The sequence below is a fragment of the Phodopus roborovskii genome, unplaced genomic scaffold, assembly GCF_943737965.1.
Source record: "Phodopus roborovskii unplaced genomic scaffold, PHOROB, whole genome shotgun sequence".
Taxonomy (NCBI): Eukaryota; Metazoa; Chordata; class Mammalia; order Rodentia; family Cricetidae; genus Phodopus; species Phodopus roborovskii.
Genome location: NW_026126517.1, coordinates 46,524,506 through 46,547,359, shown reverse-complemented (window position 1 = coordinate 46,547,359; position 22,854 = coordinate 46,524,506). Strand labels below are relative to the sequence as shown.

At 39.1% G+C, this 22,854-nt stretch overlaps 1 protein-coding gene across 6 annotated transcripts in view; it reads left to right on the top strand.

The window, feature by feature from the left end:
* Rnf111 (ring finger protein 111) overlaps positions 1–22,854 on the top strand; it is a 65,090-nt gene that overhangs the window by 16,861 nt on the left and 25,375 nt on the right. For all 6 annotated transcript variants that reach the window (XM_051197895.1, XM_051197894.1, XM_051197893.1 and 3 more), the window contains exons 2-5: positions 11,464–12,353; positions 18,821–18,947; positions 20,928–21,091; positions 22,083–22,277. In XM_051197895.1, coding sequence (XP_051053852.1) covers positions 11,483–12,353; positions 18,821–18,947; positions 20,928–21,091; positions 22,083–22,277 — 1,357 coding nt within the window. In that variant the 5' untranslated portion in view covers positions 11,464–11,482. The remainder of the gene's footprint in view (positions 1–11,463; positions 12,354–18,820; positions 18,948–20,927; positions 21,092–22,082; positions 22,278–22,854) is intronic.

Sequence of the window (22,854 nt, the reverse complement as noted above, 5' to 3'; positions counted from 1 at the left end):
GATCTCCCTCTGCCTCCTGATTGTTGGGATTAAAGGCATGCACTATCATCACCAGGCCTAATTTTCAGTTCTTATTGTGCCCTCTCCCTGCTTTTTTTCCAGACAGGTTTCTCTGTGTAACAGCTCTGGCTGTCCTGAAATTTACTCTGTAGACCAGCCTGGCCTGGAACTCACAAAGATCTGCCTGCCTCTGCCTCTGCCTCCTGAGTGCTGGGATCACAGGCGTGCACCACCACTGCCCAGCTTTATTGACCCTTTTTAAAATAACACAACAATAATAATTATTCTTTTAATGATACCAGGTTTTTGTGAACTGTATTTTAATGATTATTCTTTAGTAGTTAACATATCTAAAAAGTATTAATTTGGAAATTATGGACTAATAATGAGATTACAGGCAGTATATTGTTGTACAATAGTTTCCTCTGAGATTGAAACATTCCAGCCTGGTGGGAAGCTCCTTAGGCAAGAAGGTGAACAACTCATTATATTCAAGCAGTTCCTGAAGCTGACCAGATTAATTAGACCCCTCCCTGCCAGAGTAAACAGTAAAAGCTGAGTCCCCTCAGACAGCCTGAGTGGCAACGAAAACTCTTAAAAGACTTGAGACCAGATCAGCTGCCTGGAAGTGGTTTAGACAGTCACTTGGAGAGAACACTCAGTCTCTTGAGCTGCCTGTAGGTTGTGCAGTGTGCTTGAGGGTCCCAGCTTTTGTGAGCTGTCACTCATACTGGGTTGGGCTTTGGTGATATAGCTGTCTGTGAGTCATTTCTGCTCCTGTAAGTAACTCCTCACCCATATTCCTGTAAGGAACCCCAATAAAACTTATTGGTTCACCAAGTTGGACTTTGGTGGTATCCATATTTTGTTCTTTTGTGGGATCCCTATCTGGAGTGAGTAGGGTGTATGGGGAGTGGGGAGCTGTTCTCCAGGAAGAATTTTGTCACACAATGTGTACACTGGGATCACATTGAATTCCCTACTAGGTTTTATGTAGTAGCATAGTTTACGTAGTTGACTTAGGTCATATAGGCTCTGTGTGTCTCTTTTTGTTTTATTTTTTGAGACAGGGTTTCTGTGTAGTCCTGGTTGTCCTTGAACTCACAGAGTCAGCTAACTCTGCCTCCTGAGTGCTGGGATTAAAGGTGTATACCACCATGCTCCCCCCACCCTTTTTTTTTTTTTTTTTTTTAATCTTTCTATCTTTCAAGGTTTATTGAGAAGAAACTGCTAGCTTGACAGTAGTTTAAAGTGCTGCCTGGCATTAAAATTTTTTTTAACTTTTTATTTTATGTATATGGGTGGTTTTGCCTGTATGTGCATCTGTACCATGTGTATGCAGTATCTTTGGAGACCAGAAGAGGGTTTTGGCTATTCTGGAACAGGACTTAAAATTACCAGCTGCCATATGGGTACTAGGAATTGAACATAGATTCTCTGGAAGATCAGCCAGTGCTCTTAACTACTGAGCCATTTCTCCAGCCTTTGTTTTTATTTTTGAGACAAACTCTTAACCTTGTATCCCAGGTTGTATTCAGGTTGTAATCTCCTTATCTCTGAGTGTTAGAGTTATAAATTATGCCACTATACCTAGCCTGGCTTGTTTTGTCTTCCTCCCTTCATCTCCCCCAAAGATGGATGTCTCATGTTGCCCAGGCTACTCCTGAACTCTTGGGATGAGCAGTCCTCCAGCCCTAACCTCACTATTCAAGTGGCTCATCTTAACCATATTTGTATATGATAAATGCATTTTCATTATTGTACAGCCATCTTCTCTTTCTAGAAAATATCAGTCTTTTCCAGGTGAAACTCTGCTCATGAAACACAAACTTCCATTCTTCCCCTCCCCTGCTGGTCACACTATCATTCTCCTTTCTCTCTGTGAATTTGACTGGTCTAAAGCCTTCCTGTAAGTGGAATCATAGCATTTGCCCTTGTGTGTTGGGCTTGTTTTGACTTAGCATTGGATCTTTAATGTTTGTTCATATTGTAGCATGTTTCATGATTTTCCTTTGAAGGCTTGCTGCTGTTCATTTGTGTGTATGTTAACATATTGTCTATCTGGTTGTCTGCTAGATGCTGGGGCTATTTCTACCAGAACTGAAATACTAGATTATATGGTAGTTCCATACCATTTTCCACAGCTGCCATTCTACAGTCCCACCAGCAGTGAATAGATGTTCCAGTTTTTCCCACACTCTTGCCAGCATTTGTTATTCTGGGTTTGAGGAATTGCTACCCTAAAGACATTCTCTTTGCAATGTCGTTGAGCTTGTTCTCCTGTGCTTACTGGCTTCAAAGAGGTGACTGTCAAGATGATTGCCCATTTTACAATCAGATTTTGTTGTGTTGTAGTTCCTGTGTATCCTGGAAATCAGTCCCTTGTCAGATAAGATTTGAAACATTCCCTGCCCATTGCATGAGTTGCTTTTTCACTTTGTTGATAATGTACCTTGTGTGGGTTTTGTAAAAGGAAATACATGGAGAATTTGGGGGTGAGGGAGGCAGAGAAGACAGAGCTGTCAGACTGAGGTGGAAGTCTGGTTCTGAGTGAGGACACTGGGCAGGGATTGGGAAATCTAAGTTGGTTTCAGCAAGGTTGCCAGGGTGCTATGGAAGAAACCATGTGTTTCCCACTATCTTTGCCACCCTCACTTATTTGGCAGGACATTCAAGTGAGGAAGAGTCAGTGAGTAGCTTATGTGACCTGTATGACCTGGGTGGACACAGGGATAGAATTTAGATTTGCAGCTCTTTTTTGTTTGTTGAGACAGGGTTGCTCTGTAGACCAGGCTGGCCTCAAACTTACAGAGATTTCTCTGTGAGCCTCTGCCTCCTGAGTGCTGGGATTAAAGCTGTGCATACCCCCTTCCCCACCCCCAACTAGATTTGCAGGTCTTAATCAGTTACTTTTTCCTTGTTTGGAAGCCTGCCAGGCATACACTCTTTGTTGCCATAGAACAGTCGGGAAAACTCTCCAAATGTAAGACATTTAACCCAAGATCTCAATAAAGAGCAAAAGAACAAAGGCCCAAGATTGAAAGGCTTGTTACCCGAAAGAAAGAAAGAAAGAAAGAAAGAAAGAAAGAAAGAAAGGAAGGAAGGAAAGAAGGACAGTTTGAGATTGATGGTGACTGAGAGGGGAAGATAGTAGAAGCTGGAGATAGAGCACTATAGAGCTGGGGTTTTATTTTTGGAACATGAGGAATTCTTTTTTTTTTTTTTTTTTTTTTTTTTTGAGTCAGGGTTTCTCTGTGTATCTTTGTAGAGCAGACTGACCTGGAACTCAGAGATCGACCTGCCTCTGCCTCCTGAGTGCTGGGACTAAAGGCATGTGCCACCACCACCTGGACTGATTTATATTCATAAGAGTTCATGCAAGTATATAGAAAAGGGTTAGACATGAGAAAACTAGGTCTCTGTGGCAGGGATCCGGGCAGGTTATACTTATTTAGCTAGGGTGACAGCAGGAGGTGTTTCCTGTGCAAAGCTCAACAGAACTGTGGTGATCCTGGATTTTATAATTATTCTGTTTTCAGTGTCTCCTGTCTCCTTGTCTTTCTTTGTGTGTTCTTGCTTTGTAGAAGTAGTGACCTTTTAATTGTTGTTATTTTGTCCCCAGTGTTGGCCTCTTGATCCCTCCCTTTTTTTTTTTCACATTGTGCTATTATATGAGCCATTGAAAATGTAATTGTAATGATGTAACATTAGAATGTCTTTTCCTTTCGCCGGCCTGCATTTATCCTCTCCTTACTTATCACTAAAATTGTTGTTAAAAAAAAAAAAAAAAAAAACGATGCCATGTGGCAGAGCTCACTTGGAGGGTTCTCTTTCCTTCCTTCCTTCCTTCCTTCCTTCCTTCCTCCCTCCCTCCCTCCCTCCCTCCCTCCCTCCCTCCCTCCCTTCCTTTTCCTTTCTTTCTAATTAAAGGAAAGTGTATGGGAAAGGGGGGAGAGGGAAACTGCCCTCTGGGGACAGGAGCAGTAGAAAAGAGTGGTGATGGGGAGAGACAGGCAGAAAAGCAGAGAGAAAAGGAAGAGAGGGAAAGGTGGGTCATGGGCAGGGCCCTTTTTTAAAGGGACAGTAGTGAATGTACACATGTGGTGCACTTAGTGGCTGTAACTGTCAGAACATATCCTGTCAGAAGCCCAAGGACCAGCCAGTACAGATGCCTGACTGCTAACAAAAGTGATAGGGCTCCTCCTTCAAGCTTTGCCAGTTTCTATTTATGCTCTGACTTACAATTCTTTCAGTATTATCTCCTCCTTGTCCCATGTCTTATGACCTATGTTTGTCTCTGCTCCATCAGTTATTTTTTGTTTGTTTGTTTTGGTGGGTCAGTGCTATGTAGTTCTTGTGGATTTTGGCTCTTGGAATGTGGCTATGCTCATCAGTGTCTCCTGAGTCCTTTAGCCTCACTTAGAGTAGACTTTCTAGAATTGGTGATTTCAGCAAGTGCAGATTTTTGTTTTTTGTTTAGTTTATTTTCATTCATTCATTGGTTTGTTTGTTTATTGTGGCAGGGTTTCTTTGTAGCTTTGGAGCCTGTTCTGGAACTCTGTAGACCAGACTAGCCTCTAAATCAGTTATCTGCCTGCCTTTCCCTCCTAAGTACTGGGATTAAAGGTGTGTGTCACCACCTTCTGGCACAAATTCAGTTCTTGTGTTTTGTAATTTTCCTAGAGGGTTTTTGATATTACCTTGTTTCTGTGCAATGAAAACAACACTCTAGGGCCTGCTTTAATGGTTAGAGTGCTTGTTCTTGCAAAGAACCCTGGTTTAGTTCCCAGTACCCACATGGTGTATCACAACCATCTGTTACTTTACTTTGAACTCTATAGGCATCTGGCAGACATGCAGTGCACATGTGTACATGCAGGCTATGGTGGTTTTAATGAGAATGGCTCACATAGGCTCATAGATTGGATGTTTGGTCTTGAGGGAGTGGTGATACTTGACAGGGATTAGGAAGGAAGTGTGTCACTGCAGGTGGGTGGGCTTTGGAGTTTCAAATGCTCCTGACAGCCCAGAGTCTCACTTCTTCTACCTGCCTCTTGAGATGTAGATTGTTCAGCTACCTTTTCAGCAAGATGTCTGCCTGCAGGAGGATAAGATGATAATGAACTAAATCTCTGAACTGTAAGCCAGCCCCAAGTAAATGTTATTCTTTTTAAGAGTTGCTGTTATTATGGCCTTTCTTCACAGCTATAGAACATTAACAAAGATGCAGCTCAAACACTCATACATGTAAAATTAAGTAAGTCTAATGAATGAAAAGAAAATAACATCCTTAGAGTAATTCTGAGTTGTCTATAATGGTTAATAATTTCATCTTGATTACCATGGTCAAGGATCCAAATGATAACTATATTGTCTTTTTTTTTTTTTTTTAAAGAGGAGGTTGCCAAGATCATTAATCTGTTTTTATGTTTTCATTTTTGTACTTACCAAAAGAAAAAAAGAATTTGATACAGTTGGGTAGGCTCACTCATGCTTGTAACCCTAGGCAGGAAGATAGCAAGTCCCTGGCCAGCCAGCCTTGACTACCTTGTCAAACAAACTAAGCTGCATTTAATAAAGCAGTTTCCTGGGTGTCATTTCTTTCTTTCTTTCTTTCTTTCTTTCTTTCTTTCTTTTTTTTTTTTTTTTTGCTGTTAGAGGGTTACAAATTAGTTATTTGCTAATACATATATCAAAGTTCTCACTACCCTTTTCATAATTATTATATTCTTAGATATCAGAAATCCAAGAAACTTAATTTTAAGCACTTTGAAAATATAGTTAAGAGTTCAGAGTGATTGATACCTTTGGGGAAATATGTTTCTCGCTAATAGAGTTTTGATGTCTGGAAACAGCTATGTGAACAGCTGTCTCGAAGTGTCAGCAGTGGTAGTGACAGCATTGTAAGTAACAGTGGGTCTGTCATGAACTTACTTGATTTAATATATTCAAACTGGCAAATTCTATAAGTAACTCTGAGTTCAGAAGAGGATTAAAAATTTCAAACATCACCCCAAGTAAGTAGTATCCTTGGGACATAATGTTTTCACTTGTGTAAAACTGTATTTAAAAACATTAGTATAGCTGAGTTTGAGGCCAGCCTGGTCTACAGAATGAGTTCAAGGCAAGCCAGGGTTATTAAACAGAAATACTCTGTCTTGAAAGCATTAGTGTATCTAGTTCATTTTCTGGTTACCTCTAGAGTTTTTATAGAAAAATATCAGATCTCTCATGGCTAAAAAAAAATCTTGTTTAATAGCTGTGTAAATCTGTATGTTTAGGGCTGGGATGTGCTCAGTTTATAGAGTGCTTGTCTGTTGTCCCCAGTAGCCCTGACTATTGTACTGTTGTATAAACCAGGTGTGGTGACAGGTGGACTTGGGAGGTGGAGAAAGGGTCAAAAGTTCAAGGTGGCTCTTGTATACATAGTGAGATTATGGCCAGCCTGGGATAAGTACCTGAGACCCCCAAACAAAGGGCTTACTCCCTTAATCCCAGTATCAGAAGCAGACATAGGCTGATCTCTGAAAAAGCAGATCTCTGAGTTCATTGGCAGCCAAGGCTACACAGAGAAACCCTATCTCAAAAAAACAAAAACAAAATCAAAAGCTGAACATGGTGACACGTATTTGTAATTCCATATTGGGTAGGCAGAGATAGATGGGAGGGTTTGCTGGTCAGCAAGTTCCAGGGCGTATCAGGAGACACTGTCTCAAAAAACAAGGTGGGTGGCTCCTGAGGGTTGACACCTAACGTTGATTTTTTAGGCTCCACATACACACAAAAATGCACCCGCCCAACACACATACACACAAAATAAAAATCATGCAGTGCTCATATTTCTGTCTCACAAACGTACTCCCTTTTCTTAGTTTAAAATAGATTTAAATTTGTAGTGAGAATTTCTGAGTTAATATGAGATGTTAATTTTGCATTTTTCATTTGCATGACCATTTAGGAAGCAGTTATTGGTGTACAGACAAAGCATACCAGACATCTCACCCCATGTGCAGTCCCCTCTCCATCTTACTACATTTCTGATTGGTTTGGTCTTTTGGTTTTCTTTCTTTTGTTTGTTTGTTTAAAAACTGGTGTTTTTATGTAGTTCCAGCTGCCCTGGAACTCATTATGTAGACCAGGTTGACCTCCCTTGAACTTACAGGCATCCTCTTGTTTATCTCCCAAGTGCTGAGATTAAAGACATAGGCCAGCTTGCCTTCCCTTCCATCTTTCTCTTTGGGAAGACCAAATTGATTATAGCCTAAGCAGTTTTAACCACAAAGATTTCATTGTTTTGGCTTTGGGGCATAAGTGATGGGAAAAGAAAAGACTGTCATCTTAGAGATTCAGGTTCAGGGAGAACTGGATTTCTGGATAAATCTCAGATATTTTGAAAAGACACATCCCACATTTTCTGTTATTTATGGGGTCCACAACTATCTAGTGCCCAAGGGCCTTCATAATTTTCATTGGACTTTTCACTGTTTGAGATCCAGTGTTGCTGGTTTCTATATAGTCACAGAGTTTGAAGAAAAAGCTCATTGAGATCCATTGTTGGTGGTTTTTGTAGAATCATAAGAGTTGAACAGCTAACACTAAGGGCAATTTGAGACACAGTTCTTAAAAAGAAAAAAACAAAAAACCCTGTTTCTCACAATCTAATTCTTAGATCATCTGCAGCCTTAGGTAACCACTATTCTAAATTTTACCTCTAGAAATTTGACATTTCATATAAAAGAAAAATTTACTTGTATAGTTTTTGTAGCTATCTTTAATTTATTTTTGTGTGTATATGAGTACTTTGCATATGTGTATGTGTATCAAATATGTGTTTGGTGCCCACAGGCAGTCTCAAACCCACAGAGCCTGCCTCTGGCTTCAAGTGCTAGGTGGGACTCAAGGCATGGCTGGTTCCAGTTTCCTCACATCTTTTCTAACACTAATTTGTGTCTGTTACTATAACCAGTGTCATATAGCTCCTTCCCTCTTGCTAACATCTGCCTACGCCTCATCATTTTGAGCTCCTCTTTCTTGAGCTTTGTTGGTCTGATTAGCTGCCTCCTGTAAATTTGTTTGCTATGCTCCGGTGTTCATTCATTGTGTTATACTCCAAGTAGGATTTAATGTCTGAGCTTGCACAAACATCATTGCCTGCCCCTTTATTTTTGTTTTTGTTTTTGGTTTGTTTTTTTTTTTTTTTTAAAAAAACAGGGTTTCACTGTAGCTTTGGGGGCTGTCCTGAAACTTGCTCAGTAGACCAGGCTGGCCTCAAACTCACAGATATCCACCTGCCTCTGCTTCCCAAGTGCTCAAGTGCTGGGATTAAAGGCATGAGCCACCACTGCCAGGCTTGCCTGCCCTTGTAATAATCATATAAGAAAAGAAAGGATCAAGAAGCCATCCTGCACTACAAGGTGAGTTCCAGGACAGCTAAGGCTGTTACACAGAGAAACCCTGTCTCAAACAAAACAAAACAAAACAAAACCAAAAACAAAACACAAAAAACAAACAAAGAGAAAAGGATCGAATGTCATTCTCTAGGGAAAGGTCATTGCAGTTTTACTTTCATGGGGTCTGTTCTGATAATAGAGCTGTGAAATAAAGCACAAAATCTATGAAATTATGCATTTTGGTAACTTATTTACCGAAAAGGAAGAAAACCCTTGACATAAAATACCTGTTTTGTTTTTAAGAAGCTGTTTAGCTGGGTAGTGTGGTACACACCTTTAGTCCCAACATTTGGAGGCAGAGACGGGCTGATCTGAGTTGAAGGCTAGCCTGGTTTACAGAGGGAGATCCAGGACAGACAGAACTACACAGAGAAGCCTTGTTTCAAACAAAGAGGTGGTTTGAAAATGTCTGTTCATATAGAAACAGTTCTATCATTTTGTTAGGAAGTGGTCACAGTTGTTAATGGATGGAAGTGATGAACTTGGAAGCTGAGGGAGGAGATGTCCTTGATCCTGGCAGTTTGAGACAGTCTGAGCAAGGTACTGAGACTGTTTCTAAAGCATACAAACCATGTTTACACCTGCTTAGATTCTCATACTGCTCTAGCACAGTGCTTCACTTATTAGGCTGAATACCTTTCTAGTAAGTGTTCTATCTTGAATGATGTTCACAGTTTTTACATGGTTATCCTTCTTTTCTGTATAAAGTTACAGTGTGAGTCAGCAAGAAAGCTCAGCAGGTAAAGGTACTTGACATCCATGCTGGGGCACCTGAGTTTGATCTATGAAGAGAATCAACTCCACAAAGTTGTCTTGCGGAGTTTATATTTGCACTGTAGCACAAGTGCCACACACATCATGAATCAAGTAATAATAAAAAATTTAAAAATTATATTGGTGTTGATGCTGTAAATTAAGTTCCCTTGTTCAGCAGCTCAATTTCAGAGGTGATTTGATCTAAGCACACTTAGACCAGTTGTGGGAATTTTGGTTTTATTTTCTGCTGTGCTGCTGATTTAAGAGTTATCTTCAGCATCCTGGTCCTTGCTAGACTTGCTAAACACTAAACATTCTAGTCAAACTTCTGTTGGAATTAGGCTGTCATTAGAAAGATGGAGTCGTAGGAGAAAGAAGCTGTATTTCTGCTAGTTAATTGTTTAATGTAAAAACCATCTAAATATACAGGAAGTATTTATCAAACAATTTTAGCATGTTAATGTCAAAGGGAAGACATGAACTTTCCTGAACAAATGTCTACTCGCCCCAGATGGCATCAACAATAGAAACAACCAGTTCAGCTGTGGCCTGGTTGAACCAGTTTTAACTGGGGTTTCTTAGGGGAGCAAGTGCCACACTGCAGTCTGTCCTCCCACACCAGCTGTTTCCTGTCAGCTCTTGGGGAAAGATGTGGCCTTATAAGCCCCCTCCTCTTAGCAATTGCTTTATAACAGTGGTTATCTGTAAACTCTTGGGAAGAGGTGGGCCTCATGGTCCTTTTCCTTTGAGGGAAAGTTAATGTACAGTCTCCTGGCACTCAGATCTTCTGGCAATGACCACGTTATGCCCTGAAGGTGGTATTCCACAACACATGGTGACTAGTCTTTGGAATTATTTTTTTAGTGGGGAAAGGAGTGCAGGGCTGAAGGATTCTCTTGAGATAAAAGTCTACTTGTGCCTGGCTTCAGCCTCCAAAGTGTTGTGATATGATGACTTTATTATATTTTTTCTTAGAATTTAAATTACATTAAAATTTTAAGTTTTTACTAGCATTATGGCTTTTGTTACATTTTTATTGGGTACATAATATATTTTGATCATATTCACCTATAATTTCCCTCTCTCATGTTTTTCCTATTCCACTCCAATCCACTCCCATTGACCCCTTTCCTTTTCCCAAGTCATTCCTCTTCTGTTTTTACTTCTTGGTTGTTGGTGATGGTGAACTAGAAGTTCCATTTGGGTTGCTAACAGGGATATGAGTAAGGGTTTATAAATGCCTCCACCTCCCCCAGCAACCATTGGCTGCCTATAAATCCTGAGGAATGTAGCCTCCCTAAAGTTTGTTTTAAATGATACACAAAAGCTTAAACACTGTACATACTTTTCAGTACTGTGTAATGTTTTGATAAGTTTGTACATAGTGTAATATTTCAGTCAGATTAACATATGTGCCTTCATAGACATCTTTCTTTAGGATATAGTTTTTAAAACCTTCTCTAGCTGTTTGAAACACACAGTATAATATCATTTGGAATCACTTTATTACACACTGTTACCAAAACTTGTTCTTTGTATATACCCAGCTAGTACTTGTTGACCAGCCATCCCTTATCTCACTTCTCCACTCCATTCTCCAGCCTCTGGTAACCTTCATTCTACTCTCAGTTTGTGTGAGATAGTTTTATCAGTCTCACATTGTGAGTAAGGTTGCGAGGAACTTGCTTTTCAGCCTGCCTTATTTCACTCAGTGTAATGGTTTATACATCTGTCCGGGTTATACAGATGAAAAGATTTCATTCTTTTTTAATGGATGAATGGCATTCCATCATGCATCTACTACATTTTTTTCATCCATCATTAGGCTATTGTGGTGGATGCTGCAGTGAACATGGGGTGCTGGTGTGACTTCAGCAGACCGGTTTCCTTTGACTGTACCCAGTGGCGTGACTTCTAGCACAGAAGGCAGTCTTTTGAAGGCAGTCTTTTGAATTATAATTCTCTTCTCTAGTTTAATGAAGTAAGCTTAAAGGAAGTGTTTAATTTTGATCAAATATGCTATATTGTGGAAGTTAGCAGGAATATTGCAAGGTCCATTTGGTCACTATGTTGCTCAGTACTATGTGCTAATTAACTGTGTTTCTGAAAGTAAGGGTAGAAGCAGAGGTATTAGAGTGCTCGGTGAAAAAGTCAAGTGTCTGGCTTAGCTTAGTCATGTTATAGCTGCTGCAGGCTTTAGTTAGTTGTGTAGCACAGATGTACTGAGTGCTTTCAATGTCTGCCTTGTGTCTCCTAGGCCTTCCTTAAAGTTTCCCATGTCTCAATGGACTCCTGAATATAACGAGCTCTACACCCTAAAAGTGGCTATGAAGAGTGGGACTCCTGATGCGCCCACAACACAGGAGAGTCTGAAGGGGGTCCTTCTGCACCCACAGCCCCTAGGGGCCACCAAGAACTTCCCTGCAGAAGTGGAAATGATTAACAGCAAAGTGGGGAATGAATTCTCTCACCTGTGTGATGATTCAAAACAAGAGAAGGACATGAATGGCAACCAGCAAGAACAAGAAAAAAGTGGGGTTGTGAGAAAAAAACGCAAAAGCCAACAGGCTGGCCCCTCATATGTACAGAATTGTGTCAAAGAAAATCAGGGAATCCTAGGGCTGAGGCAACATCTGGAGACACCAAGTGATGAAGAGAACGACTCTTCCTTCAGTGAGTGTCTGTCTTCTCCCTCATCTAGTCTCCATTTTGGGGACTCTGATACTGTGACTTCAGATGAGGACAAAGAAGTCTCAGTGAGACATTCCCAGCCTGTTCTGAGTGCTAAAAGCAGAAGTCACAGTTCACGGTCCCAAAAGTGGCCTCGGACTGAGGCAGAGTCTGTGTCAGGCTTGCTGATGAAAAGACCTTGTTTTCATGGTAGTGCACTGAGGAGGCTCCCATGCAGAAAGAGACTAGTGAAGAACAGCTCCTCACAGAGGACGCAGAAGCAGAAGGAGAGGCTGCTGGTGCAGAGGAAGAAGCGGGAGGTGCTGGCCCAGAGGAAGTATGCGCTCCTTCCCAGCTCTAGTAGCTCCAGTGACAATGACCTCAGCAGTGACTCCTCCTCCAGTTCCTCAACAGATGGAGAGGAGGACCTGTGTGCATCTGCCAGCGAGAATCCCAGTAACCCCGCTGCCCCCTCAGGTGAGAAGGCTGGGGCAGTAGGTGTTGTGCTCTTATGCTTGCACCCAGGTTCTCAAACAAGTTCTGTTAGCTTTTATTCTTAAACGGGGATAAATTACCAACTGTGTTAAACTGTGACTCTTAACTCTAGGACGCTAAAAGAATTTCTAGTAACAAAAATTGAGTGAGCATGGATTTTTGTATATTTGTAAATTTTTTTTTTACAATTTTTACACCCTGCTAGATTAACTTTTAAATGAGTTGATTTATAGCTCATAGTTTTTTCTTTAGTACTGTACTTTTTCAATTTATTTCACTTTTGTGTGTGTGTGTTTTTTTTTTTTTTTTTGCAGGTAATTTTATTTCCCCCCATATTCAATCCTATTAAGAAAATCTTATTTTTTTTTTTTTTTTACTGTGTTCCTATTTTCTTTTTGAGACAATCTGCTTATTGTGGGTGTCCTTGAACTATTGATCTTTGTGTTTTAACTTCTCAGTGCTGAGATTTCAAGCGTGTAATGTGCCACCATACTAAATTTACCATCCTTTTTATTGCTAGAAAATAAGTTCAAGTTAGTGGTTCTTGGGAGTGTACACCTTTAGTCCCAGTGCTTGGGAGCAAAGGCAGGTGAATCTCTGAGAGTTCCAAGACAGCCTGGGCTACACAGTAAGAGCTTGACTCAAAAGAACAAAACAAAAATAAGTTGAAAGGTGTACATCTGGGGCTCGTGATTCAACTAGGCTGGCCATGACAAATCCTCCTGCCAACGGGATTTATTTTTTTAAAGACCATCTCTCTTATTTATTTTAGATTAATATAATACATTTCTACCTTTCTTCCCTCTAAACCCTCCCATATATTCTTCCTGCTGTTGTCCTTCAAATTCATGACCACTTTATTATTGCATGAATACACACATACACACACACACATTCATATGTATATACACGCGCGCGCGCGCACACACACACACACACTCATTCCTAAGTATGACATATTCAGTCTTATAATGTTACTTGTATGGCCATTTGGCAGTGAACAACCAACTTATGTGCTTTTCCATGGGGAAGAGCATCTCCTGCTCCCAGCTTTACTCAGTTGCCTACTGAGTTCTTTGTGTAGTCTTGATGCCCTGTGGGCTCCTCCCCTCAATCTAGTTCAGCATGTCCATTGTTTCATCCTTGAGGGATTTTCGGCTTTGTTTTTAAACATGGTGCTGGGACTCTAACTTGCCTGTGAGCCTTGTCTGGGTCTAGGAAGAGTTTCAAGGGTTATGACAGAACTTTCCCTTTTTGTATGATGTTCATCCTGCCAAGGTTCAAGCCTCCAGTTCTCTTTTGAGACCTGCCATTTCCCTTCCATTTTCTCCCTCTTTCCTGTGTATTATTTAGTTAGCATTTATTCTTAATCATGTTTCATTTTTTTCAGTCTACTTTGTTGTTTTGAGAAGTGTTAATGTGGTGCTGGAGAGTTGCTTGGTGGTTCTTCCTTCATGTCTCAGAAAAGAGGGAAGCACTCAGGATTGTTTTACTTAATTGGTCACATTTCTCTCATTTGGTCAGAATGTAAAGACTCTGACATTGGGAGAAGGAGCAACAGAGCCCAGGGTCTGTTTGAAATCATGAGGTAGGCTGTTTGGTGTGACTATCAGTTGTACTTGTCTTAAGAAATGAAGGTAAGCTCCAGTGTGTTTATGGGGAGCCTGCAAGTGAGCTCAGGTCTTCCTGGCTAATTCTCACTGTAACTATTGATGCACTTATGTACTGTCTTGGTAGTACTGAATTGCCTCAACTACATTGCTTTTAGAAATTAGCATTAGGGGCTGAGAGACAGGGCTCTGTAGTTAAGAGCACAGGCTACTTTTGTGAGGACCTGGGTTCAATTCTAAGTACCCACATAGAGACTCACAGCCATATTTAATTACAGTTCCAGGGGATTCAATGCCCTCTTCTGTCTTCCTTGGACATCAGTCACATTCTTGCATACATGTAAATGAACTACTCATACATATATACAATATAAAGGAAGAAAAGCAAGCAAGCATGTGAAGTGTCAAATAATTATCAGAGGAAGCATAAGTCCTGAAAGTTAAAATGAACTCTGACATTTTTTGGTTTCTAGTGAAATATTTTATTTTAAACTAGTTTTTGTTTTTGTTGTTTGTTTGGCTTTCCAAACAGAAATGAAACAATGACTTAAGGCCCAGAGAGATCAGTAGTTAAGAGCATTGATTGCTTTTATTAGAGGATCTAGGTTCAATTCCCAGCACCCACATGGTTCACATTGTATAGTACCATGTGATCTGATGCCCTCTTCTGGCCTCTGTAGGCACTACACACACAGTGTACACATACATGCAGGCAAAACACCCCTACCCGTAAAATAAAATAACAGTTTAATGCACAGGACACAGAATTATAAAAGCACAAGATAATTCCCTTTTTAGAGAGTTCATTCTTACTGCCCAGAAGTAATAACTATTAATAGTTTTTCTCCAACAGAAAATAGGAAAATACGGAGAGATAAATAATGAAGGACTTTTTGTATCAGTATGCACAATTACTTATTCAACAGTTGTGCAGTTCCTCTGCTTGAATGTTCTATAGTTGAACCAGCTCTTTCTGATGACTATTTCCTATATAATCTTGTACACCTGTGTAAACATATCTGAATAAACCTGAAAGTGTGTTATAGTTTATATATACTACAATGTTACCAGCTGCTGTGCCAAATGCCCAAGGAATTTGTGTCTAGTTCCTCTGCTCTCAACAGTGGATGATGCCACAGTGCAGTTTTGAGAGTTTCCTGTGTGTCTCATTTAATCCTCCCTGTGCTTTTCTATGTATTTGGAGATTCATTTTTGAGTGGGTTGCAATTCAGAAGAAACTGAACTATTGATGGGGCTTAGTTCTGTTTTTTTAAAAAAAAATTCTGCTCTTTCAAGGAATTGAGTTTCTTGCATTCTTTGGAAATAATTTTCCTTTTCCCTGGATATATATGGATATTGCCATTATCAAAAGCATCTCGTATTTAGTAACTGGCAAAAGCCTTAGAGTGGTAAAAACTTGACTTTGAATCCAGGCCTAGCAACTAAGTCAAATATATTTCAGTCAGGATGGTGTTCGACTGTCAGTTTTTAACTACTTTTATTTGTCAGTGTTGGTATGGTTTTATACTTGGGTATAACAGTGTGCATCAGTGTTTGTGGATTGGTTGTAGTGTCTGATAGAAGACTGAGCATTTTCTAGTGCTTTTAAGCTCCAAGAGACAGCAATTTTATGTTATTCACTATTTTTGTCAATTCAACTAAAATAAACTAGTTGAACTTAGTATTGGATGTTGTTTTACAAGCATCAGCTCATGTGTTAGTTTTATCAGAATTCTGAGAAATAGTTCTCTCTTGATGTGACTTTATTAATTGGCTTCTAAATTTATTAAGATTTCTGCTCATAATACAGAAAGCCAGAATGAAGTGTCAATTGGGTTACCCTAAATTATAGTGAGGCTATTACCTATATTTTGATTCATGTAGTGTTTGTCAAGAAATTCAGGTTTATCTGTTTGATTATTTTGAGTCAGGCTCTCACTATGTAGCCTGGCTGTCCTGGAACTCACTTTGTAGACAAGGCTGGCCTCAAACTCAGATAGATGCTTCTGTTTCTGCCTCCCAAGTGCTGGGATTTAAGGCATGTACCACTATGTGCAGCAAAATTCAGGTATTTTAAGATAATCTATAAACTTGGGCTCATTTTAGTATTTCTGTGATTCCTCAATGAGCCTTACCTGTCCCACTGATTTGCTTGTTATTTTTGTTCATTTTAATTTATTTTAGAGAATACTCATTTCATTTATCCTGCTATTTATGTTTTGCTTGTGTATATGTCATGCACTGTGTGTGTGGTATAGCCGCTGTAGAGGCTAGAAAAGATCATTGGGTCCCCTAGAACTAGAGTTACAGACTGTTGTAAGCCATCATGTAGGTGCTGGAAGAGCAGCATGTAGGTCCTATGTAAGAGCAGTAAGTGATCTTAATCACTGAGGCATCTCTCCAGCCCCTCTTTATTTTTTAAACTTAGTGTTTTATACTACTGAAACTTCACGAGTTTCCAGTTAGTTATGGATATGAGGTAGGTGGGTGTGTGTGTGTGTGTGTGTGTGTGTGTGTGTGTGTGTGTTTGTTTTTGGTTCCTCTCTTATATTTAACCATTCATTCACTCATTTATTCACTTATTCAAACAGTAGGTCTCTTAGAGAAACTTTGGCTAAGCTGGCTGGCTATTGAACACTAAGGATGTACTTATCTTTATAGTTCCCACAGTATTGTGGTTACAGGCATACTCTACCACATTCAGCTTTTTACGTAGATTCAGGGGATCTAAATTGATGTAGCTGTCCAGCTACATTAATCACCCATTAATATTTTCCCCTATGGATTTGAGATGTCATCATTGTCATATGTTAAATTCCCTGTGCATTTAGATTTACTATTGGAATTTTTTAACTTAAATTTATTTATTGTATGTGTGGGGTTGGGTGGGTCACAGGACAACTTGTGGGAGTTGGTCCTCTCCTTCCATTTTGTGGGTCCCAGAGGTAGAACTCAGAACAGCAGTCTTGGTAGCAAAGTGCTTTTATATGCAGAGCCATCTCTTCAACTCCTCTGATATTTTTATTGTTTCACTTGTTCATGTATTTTTGCAAAAGAACATGCTTTGATTATAGAATCTTTACTATTTTTGTCAATATCTTTTGCTTATTCTTCCAAATACACTTAATAACCTGTTTGCTTATCTGGAGATAATAATGGGAACACGTGGTTATCATGCTTTTTCTGAGGGTTGTAAATGGATTAAATTATGGAATTTTGATTTTTTTTTTATTTTGTGTTTTTGTTTTGTTTTAGATAGGGTTTCTCTGTGTAGCTCTGGAGCCTGTCCTGGTACTTGCTATGTAGATCAGGCTAGCCTTGAACTCACAGAGATCCTCCTGCCTCTGCCTCCCAAGAGCTGTGATTAAAGGCATGTGCCACCACTGCCCAGTTTGGGAGTTTGGGTTTTTCTATTCCAAAATGTAGCTCCCTCCATTTATTGACTTAATGTGGAGTGGTGTTCATGTTTAATAGCTTTAGTTTTATCTGGGTGTAATTTATATGTCAGTTCATTCAGATTTGTTTTTTAAATTCAAACTGTATAACTTTGTTTACAGTGCAATTTTAGAACATTTCTATTGACCCTTAACTTCCTCCTTTTTTACCTTTCTGTTTCTGCCTCTCCCTTCAGTCTCATGCAACCTTTCATCTGTTTGCCAAATATGGTTTGCCTTCTTTGGGCTTTTTTGTGTAAGTGAACCATATGTGGCCTTTCCTATGTGCTATCTGACTCAGCATAAATTCAAGGTTCGTTCATGGACCAGCAGTTAGTTTCTCCTTGTTAGTTTTTTCATGCGTATTTATCTTATCTAGCTGATAACATTTGAATTGTTTCTCATGGTTGGCTGTTGTGAATATGTTGTCATGAAGAGCTGGGTAAAAAAATCCCTGTGTGTGCAGTTCTCCATTTCTGTTGGCTGTTTTGTAAAGTGAAATAAGCAAATCATGCACAGTCAAAATACTGTGCCATGGGCTGGAGAGAGTTTAAGAGCACTGGAAGCTCTTCCAGAGGTTCTGAGTTCTATTCCCAGCAACCAAATGGTGACTCACAATCATATATAATGAGATCTGGTGCCCTCTTCTGACCTGCTGACATACCTGCATGCAGAACACTGTATACATAATAAGTAAATAAATCTTAAAAAAAAAAATGCTGTGCCATTTTAATTACGTGAGTCATCTGACACAGTGAAGTCTTAAACACAGTAGAATGGTGATAACTGGGGTGTTGGGAGGGATGTCTTTATGCCTTTTGATTGCAGGGTGAGCAGGAGACCACAGCAGCTGGATCCTTCCCAGTACAGACGAGCTTGCCTGCGTGACTTTGGCTCTTAAAAAGCCACACTCTGTTTCTTAGCCTTCACAATAAAACACCTCTGCCTTAATTTTAATCACCTACCAGAACAGATATTGGCTAAAAAAAAATATAGGTTGTGCGGATAATAAGGTTTCTCACGGTCATGAGAGTAAGAAATGAACGTTTTCTACTTATGAGTTCTTCCTGCTGCAGAGTGAGAGCTCTAGGAATGTGGTTCCAGTTCCAAAGCTTATTCTCTTTAAACACACTCACTTGTTACTCATTCCCACCCAGAGTACCTTCTACTACCAGGTGCTTTTATTTCCCTCCCCTGTCATTTGCTCTCCACTTAACATTTCTGAAGTTGTAACCCTTTTTGACTCTTAACTTTAGGCTCATCTATTGGCTCTTCAGCAGTAAAAAAGAGATACTATATAACTCCATTATTATATTCATTCAATCGTCTTTAAGTTCAGAACAAAACTTTTGCCTTGTAGTTAGCTTACACATGCCTTTTAAGTGGATTTGCTTTTTGTTTCCAGGAAGTATTGATGAAGATGTTGTGGTGATAGAAGCTTCCTTCACTCCCCAGGTCACTGCCAATGAAGAAATTAATGTTACCTCAACTGACAGTGAAGTGGAGATTGTTACAGTTGGAGAAAGCTATCGGTGAGGTTTTATTTCCTACTTATATATTTGAACTTTTAAATGTAGATACTTTAATGTATTTGCTACCTGTTACCTCCAGATGCTCAGTTGATTATAATCGTACTAGAGTAGTAGTTTTAAGCCAGGTCACATTAGATTCCCTTGGAGAAGAAAGTCAAGTTCACTTTTGCAAACATTTAGTCCCAAACCAGCAAAGCTAGAATCTTAGGGAATATAGTATTTTTATCATCACCCCACTTGTTCTAAATAGCAGTTTTCTTTCTTTCTTTTTTGAGGGGAGTTTAAAAACAGGTTTCTTTGTATAATACCCCTAACTGTCCTAGAACTAGCTCTGTATATCAGGCTGGCTTTGAACTCACAGAGATCTGCCGGGGTTCAAAAGTGTGCATCGCCACTGCCTGATTTACTTAATATTTTTTAAAATGGGGCTTAATTTATAACATCAGAATTCATGAACTGTAAAGTTTTGCTGAGTAATATGTAAATATTGGGCATATAAAAATAGCACTTGTTATTTGCTTATGTCAAGATTATCCTCATTGATATGCATGAAAATTGTGCTAATATGTTATGGGACCAAAATTAAAGATGTTTATGATGTCATTCTTCATTTGATCATGCTAAGTTCTGAACTAATAAGTGAGTGGAAAGATCTCATTTGTTTAGATAGATATCTGGATATGCCACGTAGAATTATCTCCAACACCATGTCCCCTTGCCTGAAATAAAAAATTACTATTTTACTTACCCTGTGCTTAAGATGATGGTAAATATTGATATTCATTGTAATGAGTTACTTGTTTGATACACCTATAGTCTATATTCTATAGGTGAATATTAATTTTCATATTAGAATACCCATAGAAGTACATTTCAGGATTGTGTATGCTTTTCTCCACTTGTTATTTTCCTGTCAAAATGTGGCTTTTCATGGCCAGGAAGTTGTTTGCTCGCTCGCTCCTCCCTCCCTTCCCAAAGAATAATATAAAAAATAGAGGTTATTTATTTGTATGGGTTTTGCCTCCATGTATGTATGTATGTATATCACACATATGTACTGTGCCAGTTAAGGCCAGAAGATGTCATGTGATACCCTGAAACGAGTTACAGAGAGCCACTAGGACAACCCAGGTCCTCCAACTCAGAGAGAGCCACCTGCCTCTGCCTCCCAACTGCTGGAGTTAAAGACTTTGCTACCAACACCCAGCAATTTGCCTCATTTTTCAAAAATAGATTTAGGTAGAATTCCTAAGAGTATTATCAATACTCTTTAATCCCTAAATACTCTTTAATCATTATTTTGATTCCTTAAAAAAACAAACATCCTAAATGCCTGGGAGTGATTGAGAAAACTGTAGTGCCATTCATTTAAGGTATTTAAGGTTGCCAACAATTCAATGCTAAAAGGAGTTAAGCAAGTAATGGTTTTTATGACTCACAAACTCATAGACTAGCCAGTGTCTTCACTTCTGCCAACTCCAGGAACTCTGCTGTCTCTTTACTTCTGTGTACTATGTTAGGATAGGACCAGAAGCTTGGTTTGGGATAGTGTTCCCAAAATTAAATTCTGCAGACCTAGCCTGGGACATGTGTATAATATTTGAGATTTATGTGTGTTCCTTTATTATAGTGAATAACTTGGTACATTCTTTACAATGTATGGTAATATTCACATAATCCAAGTGAATATTCAAAACAGTGGTTACCAAGAGCAGGGTTCTGTCTTTTTGTATAGTCGAGTAGTTGATATGATAGCAACATCTCATGTCTGCTTTGGTCCTCTTGTTGGTGACGCCTTTGTTCAACAGTTTATTGAGTGCCTGGCATTGTATTAGTCATTGTTTTTAATCCTTCTTAGGAGAAGTCTTGCTTGAGGAACTTAAGTGCTTGTCAGAAAAGCTTGTGGAATTTTAAGAGTGACTGAAAAAAAAAACCCATCCTTCATTTATATTTACTAACTTGATGTTGACATCATTTAAGGTCTCGATCAACCCTTGGGCACTCCAGATCTCATTGGAGCCAAGGCTCAAGTTCGCATACAGGTCGGCCACAGGAGCCTCGAAATCGCAGTAGGATCTCTACTGTTATACAGCCCCTGAGGCAGAATGCAGCAGAAGTTGTGGACCTTACTGTTGATGAAGATGGTATGTTGGAGTTAAAGCTGTTAGGCCATGAAGAAAATTTTATAAAATATCTTAAGTGACCACTTTTTACTAGATGCTTGAAATTTACCTCACTCATAATTTAATTATTGGAAAGTATTGATGAGTGTTACTCCTCTTAAAGTCTTCCTATTTGTGTTTATTTACATTTATAAAAACTTTCAAAAACAAAGGCATTAACATAAATATTAAAAGCTAATGTGAAATGATTGCTATGTTTAAAGTGTGATGACGAGGTGCATTATAAATGGTCACATATTGTCCTAACAGTTCTTTACACAAGCACCGGGTATCGTCTTAGTTTCCCCGGTGAAGATATGAAGTGTGGTTAATCAGTGTTGCCATACTGTAGTAAAACCAGAAGCTCTGGCTGGGCAGCCTGTTTTGGGATTATGCTGTGCCAGAGAGTGCAGTTAGTGGTTTGATAGTTAGACTTTGCTCTCACTCTTCTTTGTAATCAGTAGACCAGAAAACTTAGTAGGTTCTGGGAACGTTTTCTCTTGGTTCAGGGAACAAACCTAGGACCTCGAACCTGCTAGGCAAACACTTTACCACTGACATACACACCCCTAGTCCTACTAGAAAACCTTCAACGTCTGTTTAACTAGATTGTACAAGAACATGTTGTAGTTTTTCAATGCAGTTCTTACTTTCATGACATTTCAGTTTGATGTTGCAGTGAAGTTTCACAAAATTGTTCTTTACCATTAGTTATACTTACTAGGACGTTTGTTTTTAATGCTTGTTTCTTTATTTTAGTCATTATCATGGTGACTTTTTTTTTTTTAAACTTGTCCGGGTGTGGAGAATGTGCCTAGAAGCAACATTTGGCAGGCCATAATAGAGGAATTCTAAGAACAGCCTAGCTGTGTATAGCAAGAGACTGTTTCCAATAGGAAAAATATGTGTTAATTTGAATTAAAACCATCTTTAATCTGCTGTGAAATGCTAAATTGATTTTTGTGTTTTATAGAACCTACTGTAGTACCAACCACTTCTGCTAGAATGGAATCACAAACTCCTAGCGCTTCCATTAACAATTCAAATCCATCTACCTCTGAGCAAGCCTCTGATGCTACTTCAACTGTGGCCAGTAGCCAGCCTTCCACAGCATCAGAGACTGCAGCTACTCTTACAAGCAATAGTGCGGCTGGTTCTTCTGTGGGCGGTATGTAAGAATGTTGGGTTACTCTTTCACAGTGTTGCTGAGAGTTTATTCTTATACTGTGTGGTACTTCCTGTGAGCAAAACTTTGTGTATTATAATCACACTATGACTTAATATTTGAATTATATGTGTTGTATGTGACCAAGATATTTTAGCTCACCTAAGAGAACTTTATGAAAACCAGGTGGCTGATAGTACATTTATAAACAGCAAAGTAGAAAGTAGTTGAGGTGAATTTCATCAAAAGTTAAAAGCTTTTGTGTATCAAAATAATGTCGAGAAAATGAAAGACAGTCCATAGAATGTAAGAAAAATTATTTGCAAGTCATATATGATAAGAGTTCTAGTACCCAGAATACATAAAGAACTCTAATATAATAAAAACACAATCTGGTTTAAAAATAGACAGAGGATTTGAACACTTTCTAAAGGCCAATTAACAATGAATCCCATGCTCAGCATCATTGTTAATAAATGAAATGAGATTAAAACCATATTGAGATATATGGTTATAGCATACCTACACAGGAGTTCATAATTTAAAAAGAACAAACAGAAGCAGTCACCAGAATTGGTCA